The sequence below is a fragment of the Schistosoma haematobium genome, chromosome 1, assembly GCF_000699445.3.
Source record: "Schistosoma haematobium chromosome 1, whole genome shotgun sequence".
NCBI lineage: Eukaryota > Metazoa > Platyhelminthes > Trematoda > Strigeidida > Schistosomatidae > Schistosoma > Schistosoma haematobium.
This window is the reverse complement of record NC_067196.1, coordinates 33,704,000-33,729,988: the sequence shown is the minus strand read 5'-3', so window position 1 is coordinate 33,729,988 and position 25,989 is coordinate 33,704,000. Positions and strand designations below refer to the sequence as shown.

General features: G+C 35.6%; 2 protein-coding genes across 7 annotated transcripts in view; one reads left to right on the top strand and one right to left on the bottom strand.

Annotated features, from left to right (window-relative positions):
- Positions 1–19,653, top strand: part of BOD1L1 (biorientation of chromosomes in cell division) — a 30,990-nt gene extending 11,337 nt beyond the window's left edge. Inside the window, exons 4-8 of the mRNA XM_051216412.1 lie at positions 14,561–14,697; positions 15,935–16,104; positions 18,240–18,462; positions 18,552–18,744; positions 19,516–19,653. Coding sequence (XP_051073789.1) covers positions 14,561–14,697; positions 15,935–16,104; positions 18,240–18,462; positions 18,552–18,744; positions 19,516–19,540 — 748 coding nt within the window. The 3' untranslated portion in view covers positions 19,541–19,653. The remainder of the gene's footprint in view (positions 1–14,560; positions 14,698–15,934; positions 16,105–18,239; positions 18,463–18,551; positions 18,745–19,515) is intronic.
- On the bottom strand, positions 1,437–25,727 carry ANKMY2_1 (Ankyrin repeat and MYND domain-containing protein 2). 6 transcript variants are annotated; one of them, XM_051216399.1, is made up of 10 exons: positions 25,374–25,727; positions 24,382–24,449; positions 24,304–24,349; positions 24,206–24,270; positions 24,033–24,171; positions 23,904–24,002; positions 23,726–23,868; positions 20,834–21,146; positions 20,469–20,792; positions 19,745–19,897 (listed from the first exon to the last, which is right to left on the bottom strand). In XM_051216399.1, exons 2-10 carry the CDS (start codon positions 24,382–24,384, stop codon positions 19,866–19,868), a joined length of 1,164 nt encoding a protein of 387 aa, XP_051073783.1. In that variant the 5' UTR covers positions 24,385–24,449; positions 25,374–25,727; the 3' UTR covers positions 19,745–19,865. The 6 variants fall into 6 exon arrangements, with proteins under 6 accessions (XP_051073785.1, XP_051073788.1, XP_051073787.1 ...); XM_051216401.1 differs by lacking the exons at positions 19,745–19,897; positions 20,469–20,792; positions 20,834–21,146; ... (3 more) ...; positions 24,206–24,270; positions 24,304–24,349 and adding exons at positions 1,437–1,573; positions 2,146–2,469; positions 2,511–2,823; ... (2 more) ...; positions 5,901–5,965; positions 5,999–6,044 and having other exon boundaries at positions 25,497–25,570; XM_051216400.1 differs by lacking the exons at positions 19,745–19,897; positions 20,469–20,792; positions 20,834–21,146; ... (3 more) ...; positions 24,206–24,270; positions 24,304–24,349 and adding exons at positions 1,437–1,573; positions 2,146–2,469; positions 2,511–2,823; ... (2 more) ...; positions 5,901–5,965; positions 5,999–6,044 and having other exon boundaries at positions 25,497–25,561.
- Between the last annotated feature and the right edge of the window lie 262 nt (positions 25,728–25,989).

Sequence of the window (25,989 nt, the reverse complement as noted above, 5' to 3'; positions counted from 1 at the left end):
GAACATTCTAGATCATCCTCAATGTTCTCACAAGGTAACTGCTCATTGTCGTCAGTTTTAGAACGTGTGACACCAGAACCAACACCAACTTCACAATACCCCAGTTCATCCACCTATAAGACTTTCGAAACAGGTAGAACATTGAGTTTCAAAATAAAACACTACTTTTTCCTCTTTATCTAATTATTATACTTTTTAAATCATTTTATATCGGTATTTTAGAAACAGTAAATGCATATTCTCCTGACTTCGCTTCTGATCGGTTAACTCGGAAACGCGAAATCGAGGCCAGATTGAAAGAGATTGAGTCAACTGAGCGGAAGCTGCTGAACTGGAAAAAAGTGCAGAGTTACGGGAAAGAAGCACGATCGTTCACAAACCGTGATGATGTGGAATATGGACCAGATTATAAGAAGTAAGCACTTGATTTTAAGTGTTGAATTTCTTACATTTTATTCGTAGATATTGTTTCCAAGACAAACAGTTCAATATACAAGTTGTAGCAATGTTCGGACATTACTAAGTTACTGCATAACATTTAGTTCATTAAAAGCTATGGTCAGTAGGATCCGCTCTCATTTTAAAGTTCGCCATTATGTAGAGTTTGCTTATCTGGGAAATTCAGCAGAAATTTCGAGATTGGCAGCCTACGGCTGATTTTCGGTACTAAGTAGCTAATCGTTTGTGTCATCTTTATCCAGGTCCAATATTCGCATAATAAACCTGTTTTAAGATAAGCCTAATTGGTAATAAGAAAAATAATACAGTCGTGATAGATTTGTAGGTAAGCAGCATTAAACTTAACCTAAATATCGCTCATTCTGGATACGAACATGTAATTCAGATGAACTAAAGAATCTTAAAGCTCAAAATCCCGGCTAAGAGAATCTCTTCCGATAATTGTAAGCTCATCGGAACAACATTTTAAACGTTACAAGGAACACAATAGACCAACAGAGATCAAATTATACTCTAGATACAAGTTCCAGCTTACTGTTTTACAACAGGCTTTTCAATATAGCTTGAGGAAATGCCTAAGGGATGAGTAATTTAAAATTTCCTAAATTTATATACTGTATTTCTTGTTAGTGACTGTGATTGTTCTAATTATAATTTTCTTTGAAATTAAAAAAAAACACTTCCATTTTTGACTTCTAACTATTTTTGTAGACTCCCGAAGAAATATACGAAGTGATTTCGGCAAGAAGATTAAACCACTAACTGACGAGTTAGCAAATAGTTCTACACGACTATTAATCTCAACGTTATGTCCTCAAATCAGTCCCATGAACTGTGATTATGATGAAGTCAGTGTGCACCAGCTTGAAATGATTTATTTCGAAAGTACATGTGTTGTTTTTGCGTGCAATTTTATGATCGCTGAAAGCACATCGATTTCATGTATAGACTATAAAATCCATTTATTTGATTAGAAACTTTATTAATAATAAATTATTCTAAATTAAATATTGACAACAAATCTTCATTAAAGTGGAATAAAAGTTAGTTTAAGTATCACAAATTGCAATGTCATTTATGCTTCACTTGGCCAATTCGAGTTCCTTTTTATGTTCTGTAAAAGGAAATAATAATTTATGCTGACGTGTTAGTGTATCATCTGAACGGTACGCAAATTGAGAATGGGTATGAACAAGAATATTGTTGCTGTATAAGAATTAATATGATAAACCCACACAGACCAAAAATATCCCATCGTACTGTTAGTACAAGTTATAAACATTCCGTCAAAAATGTGCTAACATTCGCATCGATGGAATAGGCTCATTAATACCTCGTATAACAGATCTTACTATTGAATACTTGAAAATATTGAGAGTAACGTCGACCGACAATGAAAAAAAGAAATTTACTATCACTTATTACTCAGTATCTCTAGCGAACAATCGGGAGTATCCATTGGCATTTATCGGTTAGTGACTTCGGATTAATTTCTATAATGCTTTACATATAATAACTTGCACTGTTAGCTTCCGCCAAAGTCTAACTAAACGCATATTAAGTACTGTGAACTGAAATATCTTCTAATGAAGGTACATTCTATGTGACAGCATCTGTTCGTATGAAAACGTCGAAATTTATTTAGATGAGGAATAGACAAATATCAGTTGTGTAATAAGTACTTACTTTTAATGACTGAACAAAACTTCTTATGTGTAAACCAGTGTAAACGTTGACAAGAGACTGAACAGTAAGAAGTAATTTTGCATTGTTGACATGCTTTCAACGTTCCTGGTTTTCCCAGTTCAGGACTATCTCCACATGTTGCGCACAGTTCAAGAGGACGAGCATTGTATATAATAGTACCGTTGATTGTTTTTGTAAGAACAGAGAACGCTGTTGGCATACGGCCTAAATCTAGTGGGGATATTTGTTGGACAATATGTCTCCATAGGGTCGATTGATGGTGGGGGAACGAAGTCAAGGATTGTCGTAAGAATTGCTCTTGACCTATTTGATAAGTTATGGATGCACTATTTCACACCACTTACCTAACGGCAAACCATAGGGCTCTGTACCGACTAAGAATTTTCTAATCAGTTGTTTCAATGGTGAAGAAGCACGATCTTGAATATCTGTAATTTTCGGCTCTTTGTCGTAATACTCTCCGGCTCGGCGTATACAACAGGCCAATAAATGAAGTTTTAAGGATAATGGTTCATGTGTTAAATGAGGTGTGAAATATTTGTTGCATAAATCTTCAAGAATAGTATGGATGCAATGCCAATGAGTCAACATACATTTCTCGTAATTTTCTCCTGAGCGACTACAGGTTTCGATCTCATTGTTCATTAGCAGAAAGGCCTAAAATGTATAAGGGATTCCTCAATAAATATATTACCTCACAGTAAAAAAGTGAGTTAACTGACATTTGAGTATTAGATCAAAGGATGAAAGATATTCTACAGCTTAAAAAATAACCAGACCTAATATATTTTTCTGTAAATTTAGTGAAAACATCTATGCACATTTGGGTACTTCGATTACGTGTATGGCGGCTGAACCGCATTAAGACACACTTAACAGTGATGCACATTATTTTTCACCAGTACGAAATCTTATCACTTGCTCTAAATCTTTTGTTTGTTTAAGACCATTGTAACGCTTAAATATTTCAAAGTAGCTGGGAACATTTTAGTATGATTTTCTGAATGAACCAAGTGTAGAGTATGTCTGTGTGTCTAAAACACTCAGTACTTGTCGACCAGCGATGTCTACTCAAACGAAGGATAAGTTACCTGAGTTGGCCTCTTCCATGTGTATTTACAAATTCAGCTACTCATGTGGAGATAGCTATATAGGGCGTACTACCAGGTAACTTAACCAACGAATGAGTGAACATCTACCAACTTGGTACATAAAGGGCCAGATAAAATCTATTCGCAGTTCTATATTGGCACATCTTATTGATAGCGGTCATGCTGTAGATAAATCGAAATCATTTCGAGTTATCTATCGTATACCTCCATCATTTCCCGACGGAGTCCGTTCCCGTCTCCTACATATAGCTGAAGCCATTAGAATTCGTACATATAACCCCAATTTATGTGTACAGAAGAAATACGTGGCCCCCCTATCCCTTCTATGGCCGGTTATAACTTAACTAACATTTATTTATTTATTTTAAATTTTATTATTATCATTATTTATTTTATTCTATTTGTGTTATCATTAACTTTATTTTCACATCTAGTATTTGTTTGTAATTTTCCGCCTCTTCGTATTCTTCACTATCTAATTATTTACACACATCTTATTGCGTAATGATTTTAATGTTTTGTGATTACTATTCCTAGTCTATTTACCCATGTTTGACCTTCTATTCCCAACGTTTAACTATTGATAAGAGTTTTGTTATTGTATTCTACTATTCTTACTATTATCAGTTCACCTGTCTTCCTACTATAAACTTGTACTTTTACCTATTATGTGTAGAAACTTATTCTATTTCATTGTGATTATTGACCCATATTGCCTTGATTGGTTTAAAAATTTTCGTATAAATATTCATGTATATTAGAGTAAAGCCTGATGACGATCTAATTGAAAACAATTGTTCGCTTATATGTGTTGTTGTAATAAGATAATCTTCGTCTTTTTATTACACTATTAAAATAATGTTTATTGTTTTGATAATTCATTAAAACCGATTTTGTAGTAACCTTTAGACTTTTTTTCGCGAATAACCTCGACATAACTGACATACGATGAAGAATTAACCTGTTTACATTCAAACCAATTTAATTTATTAAAAATTACTTTCTAGGCTCTTTTATTTTGAGGGGTGTCTTAACAACTGTATGCAGTTCACATTACTTGTCAGGCTTTTTCAAATACACATTAAATGCTCCAACTTACAGGCTACATACGAAAGTGTACTTAGTTTTATTATCTTATGCTATATATAGTGGCATCAACTGTAAACGACCAAGGGAGTGCCGGACTCGAAATATATCTGGATGGAATAAGTATGTATAACAAACTTTAGTTGTAGGTAATTCACCCACGGAATTGAGTTTTGTAAAAGCACTATCTGATACAACGTCCGACCTTAAAGGAAAGAAAGTAAATCTATACGTGGTGGGTAACATATGAGGCCAAATTAAAATTACTTTTGACCGCAAACACGTTAGAATGCATTCAGCATTCACGTACGTACAAATTGAACCTGAAGTTATAAATTGGCAGTATCCCGATCATAAATAAATGATGAAGTCTTTCACACGATATCCGATAGATTTGATCAACTACTTTAGAAAGGAAAGTGGAGTGATAAAATTGTCAGATTATGAGTCCCTTATCAATGAAATTTTTGAGTCTTTATTTTTGGCTAATCAATCACATCAGCATCCTAGGATGTGGACACACAATCGGTTAACACAGGTTGCTTAATCAGGAAATGATAAATATGTATATTTTTGACTTGTATACACGTCTACTCAAATATATCCTACATAATGACCAATTTCGGGTTTATGTGAAGGCAACTGTTATGAACAGCTTTTTTTACTTTTTTGATCATTTAGTTTGGTAAATCCGAGGTGTTTTTCCACTAAACCTTAAGTTTTACGTAATTTGTCGTTAACCTAATGATACACTTGATGTAAAAGCTAAGATGTGAACTGTATGAAACTTCATTTGCGAATATGTAGAACATAGCTTTAAGAGGTAGTGATCGCCATCTCACATCGATTTTCGGCAGTTGCACACCGAAAATTTACAAATAGAAGTACGATGACCTTAGTACATAAACAGGGCGAAAGATGGAATGGACAAATTATAGTCAAATGGCAAAAATAAAAGGATTTAGGCATTGTTTTACTGAGACGCATACGTATACTGCGGGGATATTATGGTTATCAATGGAACAACAGCTACTCACATATAGATATGTAACATACTTTAACAGGTGAAATATTTAGCTGCAAAACTAGTTTGTGAATCGTAGATACATGTTCAGGCAATAATTGTGACTTCGACACGTAAACGGCTATTTCTTCTCTTTCCAGATAGTTATTAATAAGAGTGACGACGTTATGATTCCCTCATTTATTATTACAGGTAAGTTTGAATACCTACCTACAAATGCGGCCATTTGAGAGGCGGTCCTACCGATACTGTTTACATCATTTATTCGAGCCCCATAATGAAGAAGAAGTTCAACAACCTCAATGTTTCCTACAAAATTGTAGAGATAAAGTAACAAACCTGAAAGACCAGCAAACATTAGGGCAGTATAACCTTGTTTGTGAGAAGAAGAATTTACATTTGCGCCATATTTGAGAAGAAACTCAACGACCGGAAGGTTTCCCCGGAAACAAGCCAACTGCAGTGGAGATAAGCCCTCCTATTCAGATTAGTCTAGAAATCCAATTATTCACTTTGTCATAGGAGTTGATTAGTGACCTATCCTCTGAAAGGAGAGATTTAACCTTTTCTATGTCCGCTGCCACAAATGAAAATGACAAGAAAAACTTACATGTGGAAATCGCAGCTCGAAAAGAGTCGAGTATTTCTTCCGAACTCTTTAAAGTACAGTAACACAGAAAGAACTTACCATAACTTTGTTGCACTTCTAAATATTAGACAGCAATTGCGTATGCTTAATCATATATTGGAGTAGGTTGGAAGAAAGCTAGGGGCGGCCAAACCAAAACATGGCACAAGTCCATGAAGTCACTGACAAGTGAACTGAGTCATGTTGGTAGGTGTAGACTACCTGGTTGGGGACCGCGAGATGACAGCAACCGTTGGTTAGAGACCCTGAATGACATGGCTCAAAATCGTTTGCAATGGCGCAGGTGCATCCACTCTCTGTGTTCTCCCAAATTCTAATCTTCTGAATTCTTCATGTCCCTTTTTTCCTCTTTCCAAATTTCTTTCACTGGATTATACTCTTTAAATAACATCTCCAAACCCTAATCTTCCCGATTACTGCTTATACTCTTATTACCTCTACCACTACGGGATTTGAATCGACAAGTGCATCTCTGTGCTAATGTGGTGTGGCAACTCGAACTGATGTACGTACGTACGAAGTTCTACGTTGTTACTGACTGACTGACTGACTTACATCGTGGCGTAAAAGCAAGCAGGGTGAAACTGTCTTATAGATTCATTGCAAATCCCTAGTTGGGATCCGATGAATAATGTTATTTATTGATGTCAGAAATGACTCAGAATAAAAGCCAGTGACGATTCTTTTGTAGTTCTATCTTACATTCGCCATAAAAGTGAGAGCTTCCTTAGCTTAAAAAAAAACTTTTGTTGCAATTTTGATTGGACTGTTGTTATGTGCTATTCTTGTTTACGTATTTATTTGCTGAACTCTAATTTGCTTTATTTTACAATGTACCACTTATTTGTGCGGTCCATACATTTTTGGTGCCCATTTGTACCAACATGTATATGTATTGAGTAGATTAATTAATTAATATAGATAAACTTAAACATTAGTCCGTTATGCAAGTATTTAATTTTATTTGCGTCCATTGCTTTCGGATCGCCGAATCCTAGTGTTTCACTTAATAGTTGAGCGGCTTGAGCCGGTAGAATTTTTAGGACTAAGATTAATACTTCTTATCTCACTAGTATGGATAAATCCCAAGGTATTTAATAAGCGTAATGAAATCCCCTAGGAAGGCTGAAGGTTTAATAATTCCTAAAACTTTTAGTTTGAGGTTGTGGAGGCCATTTAAATCATGAACCGATAAATGTTTGACCACCATTGAAAACCTGGCAGCACTGGTTGACCACTTCGTCCTAGTATAGGACTTCTCAACAGTAGGCATCCACGCATCTACCGTTGACCTTTAGACCATTGAGCCGGGATCCAACGGCGTTAATGTCTAACTCCAACCAGTCCACGATGTCGCGTGACCACCTTCCATTTTCTCTGGTGGGTAATCGCCCCACACTCGACGCTATTGAATTTCGGTGGTCACAGCTTCTCATTAGAACCTCAAGAATTTCCTCTCGGCATTATTTACTAGCGAGCACATAATAATTTCCGGTTTGGGTTGTGGAGATTGTGGTCTAATACTGTTCGGTTCATAATTTCTATGAAATTCCTAAAACGTAGGTTTTGTCATATTAGTGGTCTGGTGTTTTTACCATGCTTAATATTCACTTTCGGTCTTCTATTCAGTTTTACGTCAGGGTTATTCCTTAAAAATTTACAAATGGAAGACTTAAAATACTTGGACTCATTATCTTTGACTGCCACATCTTTATACACTGTGTTAACATTCAAGCTCAAAATAGTTGTTCATTTATGCGTACTCACTCGTCTTACCACTTTATCTTTTTATTTGATAATCCTCCTTAATTGCACTAACACATACATATTCTGTATGTAGGGTAATTCCTACATTTTCTGACTTAGCCTTTGGTACTTCGTTCTATTCACTAATATTTTAAAGTAGCAGGTGATATTGGTGCGCATTTATGATAGGTAAATTTGGACATGTTAGCGGGACATAGACTGGATTAAAGCATGCTCAATGCATGATTGCTTTGGTGCACGCTGATTGGCTAATTCTTATCCAATCAGCACTAGTCGATAGTTGGAGAATACTCTGGAATCTTCTCATGTAAAAACTATAAATATACTGACGTTTTCCCTATTGTACTTCTTACTTGCATCTTACTTCCATCTAACCTTGTTACTTGGAATATAATCTCTTTCCTGTTCAACCGTGTTCTGATTTGGGGACTTGTCGAGTGATTGGTGTCCAAGAATATTAAGCGATAGGTATTCGATATCAGTGTCTAAATTTGGTGAAACCCGAAGCCGATGAATATGGTGTTATAGCAGACATCGTCAACAGAGAATGTGAACGGTTCAAGTTACGCTCGTTGACAGATGACCAATTTAAATGCTTAATATTCATCAAAGCTCTTCAGTCACCACAAGATACTGAGATCAGGACAAGACTTTTGGCTTGACTGGATCAAGACCCAAACGTCACACTCAGAACATTGACAGATGAGTGTAAGCGTCTACAAAGCATCAGACACGACAACGAGTTGATTGAACAAACAAATCCTAATTTAACCTTCAGTAGTGTCAATGCTATTACTAGATTAAAAGTTCAGAAGCCGATAAAAACTCGTAACAAACCAACGACTGCATGCTGGTTATGTGGTGAGTGGCATTATGTACGATTCTGTCCATTTAAGAAGCATAGATGCCAGGTGTGCAACAAACGTGGACATAAAGAAGGTCACTGTGCACTGAATCGTACGGCTCGGCCCAAGAAGATGCCACATAATACCTTTCGTTTCCTTTGGTATTTTTACTTAATTTCTACTACTCTTGGTAAAATTATGTTCTCATCTTCGCTTTTCTTCTAGTAAATTTCCTGTTTCTTCAGTGCTGCGAATCGCGGGAATGCGTATGTTTACTGAGCTCTTATGTTCCAATACTTGAAAAATATTTAAATCTTCACATGAAGTATAATATATGACTGATATAATTCGTTTGATTGGTTAGCCATATACTCGTCCATTGCGCCTAATAAATATTATTAAGTATCGAAAAGAACAATAAACCGGTAATAAAGCATCAATTCCAATAGATTTATGGATTTCGTATTGTCATGTAGTAGGTGTTTATCGTATCCAAAAACCCTAATGAAACGGGACGATAAAATTCGCCAGATCAGTGGTTTTTGGCAAATAGTGTGCTTTACTGGTAACTTTGTTTTAAGTTTCATACTATTTGTGTAGTTTGTAAGATAGTAGTCATTCCATCTCATGTGATTAAAACTCTTTAGATTTGTTAATAATAATCCGGATGATAGTCTAAAATTCTAAATTTAATTGTTGCTTGACTGTGGTCGCTATGTTGACATTAAAACGCGAAATATAACTCAAATGTTTTTCAGGTTAGAACACAACCCCTAGAAGTTACAGTAGAAGAATCAGTACCATGCGATGATCCTATGGATATAGGTAAGTGAATCAATTAAATATGTAACTTTGTTTCTACATGTGTTTCTAAGCTACGTAAAATCATTTTTTACAATCCATAAATACTCTATAGTTGAAAGTCTCGTCTGTTTGTTGAATGCCCAGGTACGGCCGCGGGTGGAGAGAGTCAGCTCTCCCTCACAAAATACTCTCACATCGCCACGTGCATACAACTACTGTCAGGGAAGTCCTACTCACTGCTTTTTCGTGGCAGGGGTGTTGTTTACAAAATTGAGAGGACGAAAAGCAAGGGACCGGTGCTTTAACGGGGTTGGTCGACACAGAGGATTCACCTAGCGGAGTTGGGAAGCCTTGATTCTAAACCGATTGTGCACATGGACTCCAGGATCCTGAAGGAAAAATGACGTATAAACCAATTGTTGGTTACCGGCTACTATGGGACTGCATCTCCTTACGTTGCTTGACTGCCTTGTGGATCAGAACTTTAGGTCGAAGGCTCAGGTTGTGGTCCCCTAAGAAAACCACCTGCTTCGGTTTGCGTACTCGGGCAGTATTCCATCCATCACACAAATCGAATGATTTATATGGCACATATCTGTTTAGTGCCTGCTTGTACCAACGTTTGTGTGTTTAAATAATAATAATGAAGTTTGTTTGTTGAATAAATTTGACTCTTCAAAACCACATCAGTCTTTCATGTGAAGAGAACGACCAGCTTCCTTCCTTAGATATATTTATAAGTAGACGAGAAGACGGTTCGATCCAGCGATCCACTTTAGAAAGCCAATTGGCACAGGCCAATACTTTAGTTATTATACTTACTACTCAGTGCAATACAAACGGGGTTTGATAAGAGATCTGTTTTGCAGGATTAAGTGTATTTGCACAAACAACACTATTGATGAATACCTTAGGTTGTTGAACAGAACATTAATGGAAAGTGGTTGTCCTCTAAAATTCATAAATCGATGGAAAGGCCATGGTATAGTAAGACCTACTATAGCTTTGGCACAAAAACTGTCTATATCACCTTATCGTTTAGAGGTGATTCAAATTAGTCTTTTATTTCAGCAAAGGCTTAAATCAGTTGTAAATAAGACCTACTACGCAGCAAAGAACATTATCAAAGAAAAAAGAAGGTCCATACTTTACCAAAGACCTAAAAGGAATGAAAACGATTGCGTCACATCCCATTGTGTTTATTAATTTAAATTTGTGTATGGCCATACATACATAGAAAGCAATATTCTTGATATCCAAATTAGGGTGTCTGAACATGTACCTAAATGGCTGCAAAAACAAGTAAAATCAAATGACCCAATAAGAGTAGATGATAAAAGTCTATCATCCTTTGTTGACAAACACGTATTTGAAACAGGTCATAAGATTGATCTTAATACAGCTTTTGTTGTGTTGTACAAAAGTGTTAAAGGGCCTATACTAAGGTTTATTGAAGCCTTAGCCATACGGAAATCCAAACCTTTATGTATTCAAGAACAGTTTGTTCTCACCTTAAACATAGCCTGGTAATATTAGCTTATTATCCAGCCTGATGAATATTCGGTTTGAGAAAACATCATGTTTCACTTAAACAGACGATTTTCACACCTAAACAATAACGGCTATCCAGTCAGTCAGCTACAACGTAGAATCAGGCACATATATGCATCAGTCGAAGTTGCCATACCTCATTAGCACAACAAGATAAACACCAAATTCCTAGAGGGAGTTACTTCAATTTATTTATTTGAATACATAAATATTGGTACAAATGGGAACCAAATACATATGGGCCACATAATAATAATGAGAATGTGAAGAGATAGAGAATGTAAAGTGCGTATAATATATAAAAATATTGCGCATAAGGATATGATATAGGGAGAAAGAATTAGTTCATACAAAAAAGGTATAAAGTAATTTTAGCCTTACGGTTTAAGGGAAGACAAAGAGTGTTTACATCTACGCCATTGGTGAATATGTGGTCGATGCAGCCACAACCAGGTTTGAAGCCAGCCTGGTTTTCTTGTGTTTGCAAGTTCACGAGTCTTTGTTACGCACCCGATAATTATTGAGGCTAGTATTTTAAATGCTATTTTATTCGGGTCGCCAGATAAACGGAGGGTGTATCTTATCGGCTCCCCGTTTTGGCTAGGTGAAGTCAAGTGAATGACCACATTAGGATCCTGTATGTGTGTTTCAGAGACACAGAATACATCAATGGTACAAAATTCTAGGGTCTTAGCCAAGGTGGCTGTTGTGAACGGGGAAATAAGAAGCTCGGACAACTATGAAAACTATTTTCTTGGGACGTTGTTTCATTTCATTCAAACCTTGTAAAACACTTATATTTATTTTTGTCCCTATTTTATTCTACATAACATGAGTTTACGTTCTATGTAACATTCACTGCCATACCCTTTTTGTTCCGAAAATATTGTAATTTAAACATAATATTTTGCATCTTATTTTCTACCCTAATTCCCAGTTTCGGGCATAATTGTATTTTTCCAAATTATCGCACGTTGTGGTCAGGATATTCACTTATTTATTCATGTACATTTTTCACTAATCCAAATTCAGAGAATTCACAATTCAGAGTGTTCCAACTGTCTTGTCTTCTCTCACTTGTGTGCTTGCCAACCAATCAGGTTCTAAAATAGTTCTCTCTCTACCCCATCTCGAACTCGCGTGTACTAGACTCGAGGTTAAGCCGCTCAGTCTATCGCGCCAAGGTTATAATCTAGACTATACAGATCAAGGTCAAGTCATAACAAAGTATCGACGGGGTAAAAGCGATTCAAGGTCATAACAATGGCCTGCTGGCCGATTTGACATAGGGTACGTACGTTGAAGGCTCCAACGTGTAGTATGGAGCGAGGTCTCAATAAACCTGAAACAGCGTTTCGCGCATTAGAATCGTTGACTGTGGTGACACTTGAGGAGGGAGTTTAGAGTTGATAGTCGAGGTAGGAGGAGTAATAGGGAATCAAGAGGTGAGTTAATTATGAATACAGTGGTCTCGAGTGTTGTGAGAATTATGAGGGTGGTTACCGATTCCCAGTTGCCCACACCGCGGAAGTATTTATCTAGAGGTACCTGAAAAGAAAATTGGGTTAAAGTTGGTTTTAGTGACCTGAGTGTGACCACAGTGCCAAAGGGACAACTGCTTGAGGTCAGTCACACACGACCTTACTGATCAAGTTTCGTGCTAGCTCCGTACTTGTTGGGACTTTACCGCCGGGGACGAAAACCCGTGGGATAAGGGGTGTGTGTTTTCAGTGTCGACCATTTTCAATCCCATCCTTCTTTTGTGGGGAGGCAGCATTACTGTCATGCTGGTTTTTTAGGAATATATCTTACTGTCGTCACAACTCTGTATAGTCAACAGTACGACTTCGCCCTCGAACCTTGGGTTTGTTGCTTTTAGTCTTACCGTTCTTCAACCGACCTGCCTGGCATGGTAGGACCTTGAAGAACGATTGTTACAGCCAGTATATCCCGACTAGTTCATCACGATAGGAAAGCCGGACCACCACGTCAAGGTATCACCACCTTTTCCACTGCTATAGAGTGATATATAGCTGATTGGCGTGCAGTGTAATTTTACTTTAGCTTCCAAATGGATATCTTTTTTGCACAGCGTGAAACGAAAGTATGGAAAATCTTACCAAACTTTTCTTATTATGTGGCGAGATTTCATCAGAAACCAACTCACTAGGTCTACTAAATATGTGCAAATATACATGTCATCATGTAGTCGAATACTGTTTTTAATTCATGGAATATAGTTATTATTAAACGTCGGCAAATATATCTACCTTCCAAAACGATGAGGTGAGACGTTTTTGTGTGTCACCCTTTTTTTCCGAAGCTTTCTGCTCTCGAGGTTCAGTTAGATATTGAGTGATTAGGGAACCTAATATCTCAGAAATTATGAGATAGTCAAGAGTTGTAGCTCAGGTAGATGGTTTTGGTGGAGTTTTGCTTTTTGAGTTGGACGGTTAATTCTTGAAGCTGTCATTGTTCTTCTGAATAACGTCGTCAGCACAAACTAGGTAATCTTACGAAATAGATATGTTATGATTTCTCTTATTACGACCCAGCTACTCTTCTTGCTTAGTTTTTTTCACTCGGCATGTCCTCAGATCAAGACACGGTTGGACAGGAACGTAATTATATTTCAAATAACAATGTTAAATGGAAGTAGGAATCAAGATAAGCAAAACTTTATCATATATATTATTATCATTATATTAGAATATTGGGGTTTCCTCCAAGTATCCGCTAGCGCTGACTGGCTAAGAAATAGCCAATCAGAATTCCCCAGCACAACCCTGCATGGAACATGCTTTAATCCAATATCTCGCTGACAAGATGGCACTCCCGATCTCATTGTATAAATTTTCTCTGTTTTCTTTTGCCTACGTTTTATTGTCATTAGGTCGCTCCGAATCGCTCACTCTATGAATTAAAATCTCAATTGAATAATTATACAAATTGTATTTTCTTAAAGGATATTCTTACACTTATGTTCCTTATTTTTCACAGAATCTTTAAGTCCTAATAGTCCTGCTGATGAATCTAGTGCATCATTGTTACATGAAAATTCGGAATTCTGCGGAGAACGTCATTCATCTAAAGTCAGCGAAAAAAGTTCATACCGACAACCTAACAAGATTGCTTGGCATGATGTCCATTTACTGTTGGATGATGTTTCTGAAGATGAAGAAAAAGATGTGAATTCGAAGTCACCGACCTCTCTTGGAAACTCCATTCCATATTCAGACCATTCCTCAGTTCCAAGGTCACCACATACAATTTCTCAGTCCTATGATCGGAACCTATCAGTTCAGAGTACTTTCTCCCGTAATATTCATAATGCAGATGATTGCATACGCTCTACCTCACCTATCGCTTACGATGAACGCAAACATCGAAATAAATACATGACATCTACTTTAGAATATAATCCAGAAAATTATGTTTCGAACTTTAAAACTGAAAGTGCAAAATTATGTTATGAACAAAAGTCTGATTCTAACGATTCATACTCAACAAATACATCTACGAATCGTACGAATCATAATCACTCTAAGTACTCAAGGTCGTCCACTTCACCCTTCTCTACTAGTCAGTTATGTGATGCGAATGACTGGTGTACAAAATCTACTGGGATGAGCTCGCGAATCGAAATATATCACAGTAGCCAATCAATAAGAAGATCCCAAACTTCGATTAAAAGTAAGGTATTTAATTAAAGATCCTCTTGTATTGTGTTCTGCGATTTTTACCGGTGAAGTTTACGAATTTTGTGTTTCCATTTAGAAATTGTCGCTGATCAATAAAATTTTATTTAATTATTTTAGTTGACTATTTCTAGAATTATATCTCTACTATTTTACACTTAAGTAATTTAAAATGGGAACAATGAGTTATGTTTTGCGAGGAGAGAATGTGTATCGTAAAATAGTCTGAATATAAGGCATTTTGCTTTTTTAAATTTTCTGAATTATATATGAAAGTGTAATAGTTGCAGATTTTGTATATTCTACTTAAGGGGAATGGCGAATTGTAATTCTTCGTTATTATGCCTATCAGGTATATCATACAACTATAATATGTTTCATAAATATGTCAAAGTAAGGTTCGGTTCCTTGTACAACTTCAAAAAACAACCAGTTTTGAGGAAAGGCTTTATTTGAGCATCAATTAAAACTCTAGCGATCGTTCCAAACAAGTATTCACTTACGCTGACCATGTTTACTTTAAATAAAGTACTTATGAAGTCATGCATTTACGGGGTTTCGACCTAGTAATTTGTGTAATTTATCAACAAAGAAATGGATCCCGTTTAAATTGTATTAGATACATTGCAATAATATACAGAAATAGGTTTAAGTAAAAGACTCGTACAAAAATCTGCGTATTCTATTAGATGATTCGTTTAATACAATCTGATCGCGTGTAATATATGAATGGTGATTAGTTACAATTACGTTTGATACCGTTCAAAACTGACACCGGTGGAAAAGTAGGTTGGACAGGTCGTAGTACGAATAGTTCAAGATTTCCTTACAGTTTAAATTCTAGATAAACTTAAAAATTTCATGTTAGTCAACTTTTCATAGTCTACGAACCCATTTAATGTATTCGCCTTTTTATAAGTTGTTACCTTGTATTGAAGTAAGTCCAGTTAGCCTTAAATCTCAGTTACATACAGCTTTTATTCCAGTTGGTGTCCAGTCTTATGATGATGATTGATGTATACTTCTATGACCTAGTAAGATTTTGTAGGTAATCAAAGTCTCATAATTTCTGATCATTTAGTAGTTGTAAGGGAAAAGAATTTATTCAAAGTAAATGTGTTTGGTCAGTAACTCATCTAGTGAAACGTACTATTGTATTCAATACTGCTAAGTGATCATAATTGATTTTGTTACTATGAAACGATTATTTCCATATATTGCTTTTGAAATAGATCAACCAGTATATAGCCCAACGAGCCACTCTGAGCGTCATCTTTCAGACGCGTTTAGACAATCACATTACACGAAAAGTCCGGATATTTTTATGGATCGTCGTTTGAAATCAGATTATCCATCGAGCAGTTCTCTGTCCAATCAGTTCCGTTCATCACCAGATTCTATGGTATGTATCATTGAGAGATCATGAAGGTTATTCAGTCTAAGTTAATAATTTAAACATTATTAAAAGTTCTGAAGGACCTCATGCCACATATTCCGAGATGATCTAGAATATTTTTATCACAGGATGAGGATCTTGAAAGTGTTGTGAAGCTTCCAATTAATGCCTCACATTTCAGCGTCCGCTCATTAGGCCGAACTCAAAGGTTGATTACAATAAATTGATTTACAAATTTCACATTCACCTTCTCTTGGTTAAGCCTTTCGTTGTACTGCAAATACTCATTAAGAGTCCCTGCTCATGGCATTTCGGTAAGGTGAAAATCCCCACTCATGCGAAATTTCCCAGCTACTATTTTATTGCCGCTGCATAGACAACACCATTATAGGGCAAGGTTAGTCTACTTAAAATATTTAACTGCATCCGTCCATCCATCACATTTATACTAGAAGGACGTTAAAGAAAAGTATATATCAAAATCCAACATCAGTTGCTCAGTATTATCCATGTTTATAGTCCCGTAACTCGTGCAAACGAAACCTAGTCGAGAGTTTAACACATTGTGTGAAAATTATTTGCTCCAGTGATACAATTAAAGAAGAGTTACGTACTATCCGCAAATTACTGAGCGTGAGTGCTTATCCGTTAAAATCTATTGAGAAGCACATGACCCAAGTTAGGACAAAGAAAAAACTAGTTCCTGAAAAGCCAGTATTTTTAAAGCTGTAATTCTCAAACGATACTATAATTAAATTAGTAATACAACGAGTAAGAAAATCCTTACAAAGGACATTCGATGTGGTAAAATTGTACGCCATATTTTACAACCGACCGAGTATTAGCACAGAAAATAAGGGCAAACTTCTCCAATATCCTTCATCTATATGCGTTTGCCATTTCAACTGCTCACGTGGAGCCGGATACATCGGGCTCACGATTTGGCAAGTCTGTCACCCTGTTTTGGAATATCATCCCACCTGGGTAGGTAAAGGACAAGTATGATTGATTGATAGCTCTATACAGGCTCATTTGATGGATGCAGGACATCAAATAGCCAAAACAACCCGTTTCAAACTATCCACTGGGTCCCACCAAATATACCACTTAGTTTACGCATGTATTTTCCATACAGCAAGAGCCATCAGTATCTACTTTAATAAGCCTAGTCTGTGCCTCCATGAAATTTTTACAATCGCACTCCTCACCTCAGCCGTCATAATTACCAATATCTAAGTGAGTTACAAATGACTTGTTAAACAATACTTCTACTGTTGTTTTTACTTAGTCTTAATATTCTCTTTATGATTACACACCTGATATTATTGTTGGACTTATCAAAAACTTTATCAGTCCTTTAATTGCATGTTCGAATTGTTTACTACGTAACTGTTACTTATGGTGGACTTCTTACCAAACTTGTCAGTTCCATTATTATCAATCCCTAAACTATTTATTATTTGATTTTATATTGGCTTTATCAATAAACTTATATGTACGTTCTCTGATTGTGTGGTAGGTTATATTTGTTTCTATAGAAACAAACGGCCTATATTTCCAAACTCCAGAAATGTCTCTGGTAATCAAACTAAAACTTATTTTCAGGGTAGATGGCGTTTCCCAGTTCAGTTATCTATTCAAGCATATCCATGTCTTGTAGTTCCGACTATCTTTCTTGAAACAGCATTCTCTTGATTTTACCTATTAGATTGTCCATGTTAGCTCCCTACAGTTTTGGATTTCGTCTAACCAATATAACGACTGACCTATTAGGATATGATGATAACTGTTTTCACTAGTGCAGTCCAGTAAAGTATATGTCGGTTTGCTTGAGATTTGAAATATCAACGGTAGTTTCTCTCCGAAATACTCTTTAAGGGGTTTTAATTTAGGGTCTAACATTGTATATTGCTGCATATCTGATATATTGTTACTGGACTTATGTAGCTCTACTATCAAACATACGTCGATCACTCAAATAGGACCAAAAGCAGGAATTTTACGTTAGAATCTACATTGTTTTATTCTCGACCTTACAACAATTAGCTTACTAAGATAAATCAAACCGAAGAAAACAATATTATATACGACTGCTTGAAATACTTTATGATATCAAAATCTCATTTGTCTGTTTTGTTTAGGTTCAGACGAAGATGCGAAGTAACAAAAGTTATCCTAACATTACATCATCCTGTGAATGGGCAAGAAATGAATCACGTTCCCCTGAAGAACATTCTAGTAGATCATCCTCAATGTTCTCACAAGGTAACTGCTCATTGTCGTCAGTTTTAGAACGTGTGACACCAGAACCAACACCAACTTCCCAATACCCCAGTTCATCCACTTATAAGACTTTCGAAACAGGTAGAACATTGAGTTTCAAAATAAAACACTACTTTTTCCTCTTTATCTAATTAATGTACTTTTTAAATCATTTTATATCGGTATTTTAGAAACAGTAAATGCATATTCCTCTGACTTCGCTTCTGATCGGTTAACTCGGAAACGCGAAATCGAGGCCAGATTGAAAGAGATTGAGTCAACTGAGCGGAAGCTGCTGAACTGGAAAAAAATGCAGAGTTACGGGAAAGAAGCACGATCGTTCACAAACCGTGATGATGTGGAATATGGACCAGATTATAAGAAGTAAGCACTTGATTTTAAGTGTTGAATTTCTTACATTTTATTCGTAGATATTGTTTCCAAGACAAACAGTTCAATATACAAGTTGTAGCAATGTTTGGACATTACTAAGTTACTGCATAACATTTAGTTCATTAAAAGCTATGGTCAGTAGGATCCGCTCTCATTTTAAAGTGCAGTCATCTAAAGAGTTCGCCATTATGTAGAGTTTGCTTATCTGGGAAATTCAGCAGAAATTTCGAGATTGTCAGCCTACGGCTGATTTTCAGTACTAAGTAGCTAATCGTTTGTGTCATCTTTATCCAGGTCCAATATTCGCATAATAAACCTGTTTTAAGATAAGCCTAATTGGTAATAAGAAAAATAATACAGTCGTGATAGATTTGTAGGTAAGCAGCATTAAACTTAACATAGATATCGCCCATTCTAGACACGAACATGTAATTCAGATGAACTAAAGAATCTTAAAGCTCAAAATCCCGGCTAAGAGAATCTCTTCCGATAATTGTAAGCTCATCGGAACAACATTTTAAACGTTACAAGGAACACAATAGACCAACAGAGATCAAATTATACTCTAGATACAAGTTCCAGCTTACTATTTTACAACAGGCTTTTCAATATAGTTTGAGGAAATGCCTAACGGATGAGTAATTTAAAATTTCCTAAATTTATATACTATATTTCTTGTTAGTGACTGTGATTGTTCTAATTATAATTTTCTTTGAAATTAAAAAAAAACACTTCCTTTTTTGACTTTAACTATTTTTGTAGACTCCCAAAGAAGTATACGAAGTGATTTCGGCAAGAAGAACAAACCACTATCTGATGAGTTAGCACGACTGTTAATCTCAACGCTATGTCCTCAAATCAGTCCCATGAACTGTGATTATAATGAAGTCAGTGTGCACCAGCTTGAAATGATTTATTTCGAAAGTGCATGTGTTGTTTTTGCATGCAATTTTATGATCGCTGAAAGCACATCGATTTCATGTATAGACTATTTATTTGATTAGAAACTTTATTAATAATAAATTATTCTAAATTAAATATTGACAACAAATCTTCATTAAAGTGGAATAAAAGTTAGTTTGAGTATCACAAATTGCAATGTCATTTATGCTTCACTTGGCCAATTCGAGTTCCTTTTTATGTTCTGTAAAAGTAAATAATAATTTATGCTGACGTGTTAGTGTATCATTTGAACGGTACGCAAATTGAGAATGGGTATGAACAAGAATATTGTTGCTGTATAAGAATTAATATGATAAACCCACACAGATCAAAAATATCCCATCGTACTGTTAGTACAAGTTATAAACATTCCGTCAAAAATGTGCTAACATTCGCATCGATGGAATAGGCTCATTAACACCTCGTATAACAGATCTTACTATTGAATACTTGAAAATATTGAGAGTAACGTCGACCGACAATGAAAAAAGAAATTTACTATCACTTATTACTCAGTATCTCTAGCGAACAATCGGGAGTATCCATTGGCATTTATCGGTTAGTGACTTCGGATTAATTTCTATAATGCTTTACATATAATAACTTCCACTGTTAGCTTCCGCCAAAATCTAACTAAACGCATATTAAGTACTGTGAACTGAAATATCTTCTAATGAAGGTACATTCTATGTGACAGCATCTGTTCGTATGAAAACATCGAAATTTATTTAGATGAGGAATAGATAAATATCAGTTGTGTAATAAGTACTTACTTTTAATGACTGAACAAAATTTCTTATGTGTAAACCAGTGTAAACGTTGACAAGAGACTGAACAGTAAGAAGTAATTTTGCATTGTTGACATGCTTTCAACGTTCCTGGTTTTCCTAGTTCAGGACCATCTCCACATGTTGCGCACAGTTCAAGAGGACGAGCATTGTATATAATAGTACCGTTGATTGTTTTTGTAAGAACAGAGAACGCTGTTGGCATACGGCCTAAATCTAGTGGGGATATTTGTTGGACAATATGTCTCCATAGGGTCGATTGATGGTGGGGGAACGAAGTCAAGGATTGTCGTAAGAATTGCTCTTGACCTATTTGATAAGTTATGGATGCACTATTTCACACCACTTACCTAACGGCAAACCATAGGGCTCTGTACCGACTAAGAATTTTCTAATCAGTTGTTTCAATGGTGAAGAAGCACGATCTTGAATATCTGTAATTTTCGGCTCTTTGTCGTAATACTCTCCGGCTTGGCGTATACAACAGGCCAATAAATGAAGTTTTAAGGATAATGGTTCATGTGTTAAATGAGGTGTGAAATATTTGTTGCATAAATCTTCAAGAATAGTATGGATGCAACGCCAATGAGTCAACATACATTTCTCGTAATTTCCTCCTGAGCGACTACAGGTTTCGATCTCATTGTTCATTAGCAGAAAGACCTAAAATGTATAAGGGATTTCTCAATAAATATATTACCTCACAGTAAAAAGTGAGTTAACTGACATTTGAGTATTAGATCAAAGGATGAAAGATATTCTACAGCTTAAAAAAATAACCAGACCTAATATATTTTTCTGTAAATTTAATGAAAACATCTATGCACATTTGGGCACTTCGATTACGTATATGATGGCTGAACCGCATTATGACACACTTAACAGTGATGCACATTATTTTTCACCAGTACGAAATCTTATCACTTGCTCTAAATCTTTTGTTTGTTTAAGACCATTGTAACGCTTAAATATTTCAAAGTAGCTGGGAACATTTTAGTATGATTTTCTGAATGAACCAAGTGTAGAGTATGTCTGTGTGTCTAAAACACTCAGTACTTGTCGACCAGCGATGTCTACTCAAACGAAGGATAAGTTACCTGAGTTGGCCTCTTCCATGTGTATTTACAAATTCAGCTACTCATGTGGAGATAGCTATATAGGGCGTACTACCAGGTAACTTAACCAACGAATGAGTGAACATCTACCAACTTGGTACATAAAGGGCCAGATAAAATCTATTCGCAGTTCTATATTGGCACATCTTATTGATAGCGGTCATGCTGTAGATAAATCGAAATCATTTCGAGTTATCTATCGTATACCTCCATCATTTCCCGACGGAGTCCGTTCCCGTCTCCTACATATAGCTGAAGCCATTAGAATTCGTACATATAACCCCAATTTATGTGTACAGAAGAAATACGTGGCCCCCTATCCCTTCTATGGCCGGTTATAACTTAACTAACATTTATTTATTTATTTTAAATTTTATTATTATCATTATTTATTTTATTCTATTTGTGTTATCATTAACTTTATTTTCACATCTAGTATTTGTTTGTAATTTTCCGCCTCTTCGTATTCTTCACTATCTAATTATTTACACACATCTTATTGCGTAATGATTTTAATGTTTTGTGATTACTATTCCTAGTCTATTTACCCATGTTTGACCTTCTATTCCCAACGTTTAACTATTGATAAGAGTTTTGTTATTGTATTCTACTATTCTTACTATTATCAGTTCACCTGTCTTCCTACTATAAACTTGTACTTTTACCTATTATGTGTAGAAACTTATTCTATTTCATTGTGATTATTGACCCATATTGCCTTGATTGGTTTAAAAATTTTCGTATAAATATTCATGTATATTAGAGTAAAGCCTGATGACGATCTAATTGAAAACAATTGTTCGCTTATATGTGTTGTTGTAATAAGATAATCTTCGTCTTCTTATTACACTACAAAAATAATGTTTATTATTTTGATAATTCATTAAAACCGATTTTGTAGTAACCTTTAGACTTTTTTTCGCGAATAACCTCGACATAACTGACATACGATGAAGAATTAACCTGTTTACATTCAAACCAATTTAATTTATTAAAAATTACTTTCTAGGCTCTTTAATTTTGAGGGGTGTCTTAACAACTGTATGCAGTTCACATTACTCGTCAGGCTTTTTCAAATACACATTAACTGCTCGAACTTACAGGCTACATACGAAAGTGTACTTAGTTTTATTATCTTATGCTATATATAGTGACAAGGGAGTGCCGGACTCGAAAAATATCTGGATGGAATAAGTATGTATAACAAACTTTAGTTGTAGTTAATTCACCCAAGAAATTGAGTTTTGTAAAAGCACTATCTGATACAACGTCCGACCTCAAAGGAAAGAAAGTAAATCTATACGTGGTGGGTAACATATGAAGCCAAATTAAAATCACTTTTGACCGCAAACACGTTAGAATGCATTGAGCATTCACGTACGTACAAATTGAACCTGAAGTTATAAACTGGCAGTATCCCGATCATAAATAAATGATGAAGTCTTCCACATGATATCCGATAGATTTGATCAACTACTTTAGAAAGGAAAGTTGAGTGATAAAATTGTCAGATTATGAGTCCCTTATCAATGAAATTTTTGAGTCTTTATTTTTGGCTAATCAATCACATCACCATCCTAGGATGTGAACACACAATCGGTTAACACAGGTTGCTTAATCAGGAAATGATAAATATGTATATTTTTGACTTGTATACACGTCTACTCAAATATATCCTACATAATGACCAATTTCGGGTTTATGTGAAGGCAACTGTTATGAACAGTTTTTTTTACTTTTTTGAGCATTTAGTTTGGTAAATCCGAGGTGTTTTTCCACTAAACCTGAAGTTTTACGTAATTTGTCGTTAACCTAATGATACACTTGATGTAAAATCTAAGATGTGAACTGCATGAAACTTCATTTACGAATATGTAGAACATAGCTTTAAGAGGTAGTGATCGCCATCTCACATCGATTTTTGGCAGTTGCACACCGAAAATTTACAAATAGAAGTACGATGACCTTAATACATAAACAGGGCGAAAGATGGAATGGACAAATTATAGTCAAATGGCAAAAATAAAAGGATTTAGGCATTGTTTTACTGAGACGCATACGTATACTGCGGGGATATTATGGTTATCAATGGAACAACAGCTACTCACATATAGATATGTAACATACTTTAACAGGTGAAATATTTAGCTGCAAAACTAGTTTGTGAATCGTAGATACATGTTCAGGCAATAATTGTGACTTCGACACGTAAACGGCTATTTCTTCTCTTTCCAGATAGTTATTAATAAGAGTGACGACGTTATGATTCCCTCATTTATTATTACAGGTAAGTTTGAATACCTACCTACAAATGCGGCCATTTGAGAGGCGGTCCTACCGATACTGTTTACATCATTTATTCGAGCCCCATAATGAAGAAGAAGTTCAACAACCTCAATGTTTCCTACAAAATTGTAGAGATGAAGTAACAAACCTGAAAGACCAGCAAACATTAGGGCAGTATAACCCTGTTTGTGAGAAGAAGAATTTACATTTGCGCCATATTTGAGAAGAAACTCAACGACCGGAAGGTTTCCCCGGAAACAAGCCAACTGCAGTGGAGATAAGCCCTCCTATTCAGATTAGTCTAGAAATCCAATTATTCACTTTGTCATAGGAGTTGATTAGTGACCTATCCTCTGAAAGGAGAGATTTAACCTTTTCTATGTCCGCTGCCACAAATGAAAATGACACGAAAAACTTACATGTGGAAATCGCAGCTCGAAAAGATTCGAGTATTTCTTCCGAACTCTTTAAAGTACAGTAACACAGAAAGAACTTACCATAACTTTGTTGCACTTCTAAATATTAGACAGCAATTGCGTATGCTTAATCATATATTTGGTCTAACCTATAAATATAAAACCGTAGAGATAAAATAAAGTATATGTGAAAGATTTATTAGCAGTTTGGTTTTTGAATGCACAGATAAATGCATCTTTTCGGAATACAGCTTTGTTATTTTCCTTTTTGGATTTTTTTAGCCATTTTGATAAAACGGATACAAGTGGCAGGGGAAACGCAATATTTTTTCATAATGTTTTCAATAGTCTAGCAACTTAATCTCATTTAGGAGTAAGTGAAAAGTAAACGTTTTTTTCTCTAGAACCATCTTCGTTGTAGATTATATCCAGATAGCCTTTCACATGGTTTTATTCTACTTATACATTGTCCGTAAGATTATGCTTCGAGTCTCATGTTCTAAATATTTTAGTGCTTGAGGCACTTTTCATACTGAGGTGAAGCCAATAAATGGAAATAAGCAGGTACACTAGCCTTTAAATTTCTTTTGAGAAGTATGAGGCTGATACATACTACCAGCATTCCTAACATTGGGACATAAATAGGCAAAAATCATACATTCTGAGGTCTCATAACCAGATTTTATTTCTGAACAAATGGCACTGAACGAATTTTCACTTATCTTTATAATAATGTTGCTTAAGATTTGCAGTGAATCGATACTTCCACGAAGCAGTATATCTCATCACTGAATTCGGATTAAAAAGTAGCGTGGTACTTATTGCTATGGCTATTTTTATGGCAGCCCAAAGGATACTTACATATATAGCTAATAGGACGTCCGTGGACAGAGTTGACATCTACAAATATACACGAACAATTGTCCGTGTGTATGCCTTGTATTTTTGTCCGATCTTACGCTTATCACGAAAATATCCTCAATTCGATGGAAGAGGCTACTGCATGCTAACTCCCGCTCATAGGTAGGGCGAGAGTTAAAGATAAAACTTCTGAATACATTCCTAAGACTTACAAGTGCCTCGTGAACCATGAACCACCAAATCCCTGAACTTTTCTCGAAATTAATTGCTCCAATTCATTTAATTTTATTTAAAAACTGCTTTAGCAACGCACAAAACATAAAAGTTTCCATTACCCATACGAAAATTCCTATTCCCAATAACAATATGGTGACCCTGAAACAGTCATCTAGAACAAATTGTCCGCTTCGGAACGGTTAACCAATCTTAACTAGAGATGTACGCAATTATTCTACACCGCTATTGCAAAACTGACACGGGAGAATGCACTCAGTATTTGTCTGTCGGATTTTTGTAAGAGATTATGATATGTTATAATTCGGCGTAAATGATAATCAAAACCAAAATGGTCCAAATTATTGTGAACGATCTTCCGTGTCGATTTATATATTATGATCAATATCTTTGACAAGCCCGTATTCACTAGACAACTTATTTATGCTAGATTTTTGTTGTTTTTCTACCATTCCAAGTTTTTGATAATTTCCAATGAGCAGTAGTCTAGCCACTCGACTGCCCTGGTTCCTGTCAGCTTGGTAGATATTTGTAGGTTTTAATATCTTGTGGTCTGGGTTTTTTCCCAGGGATTCGGAATACAAGATGTCATTG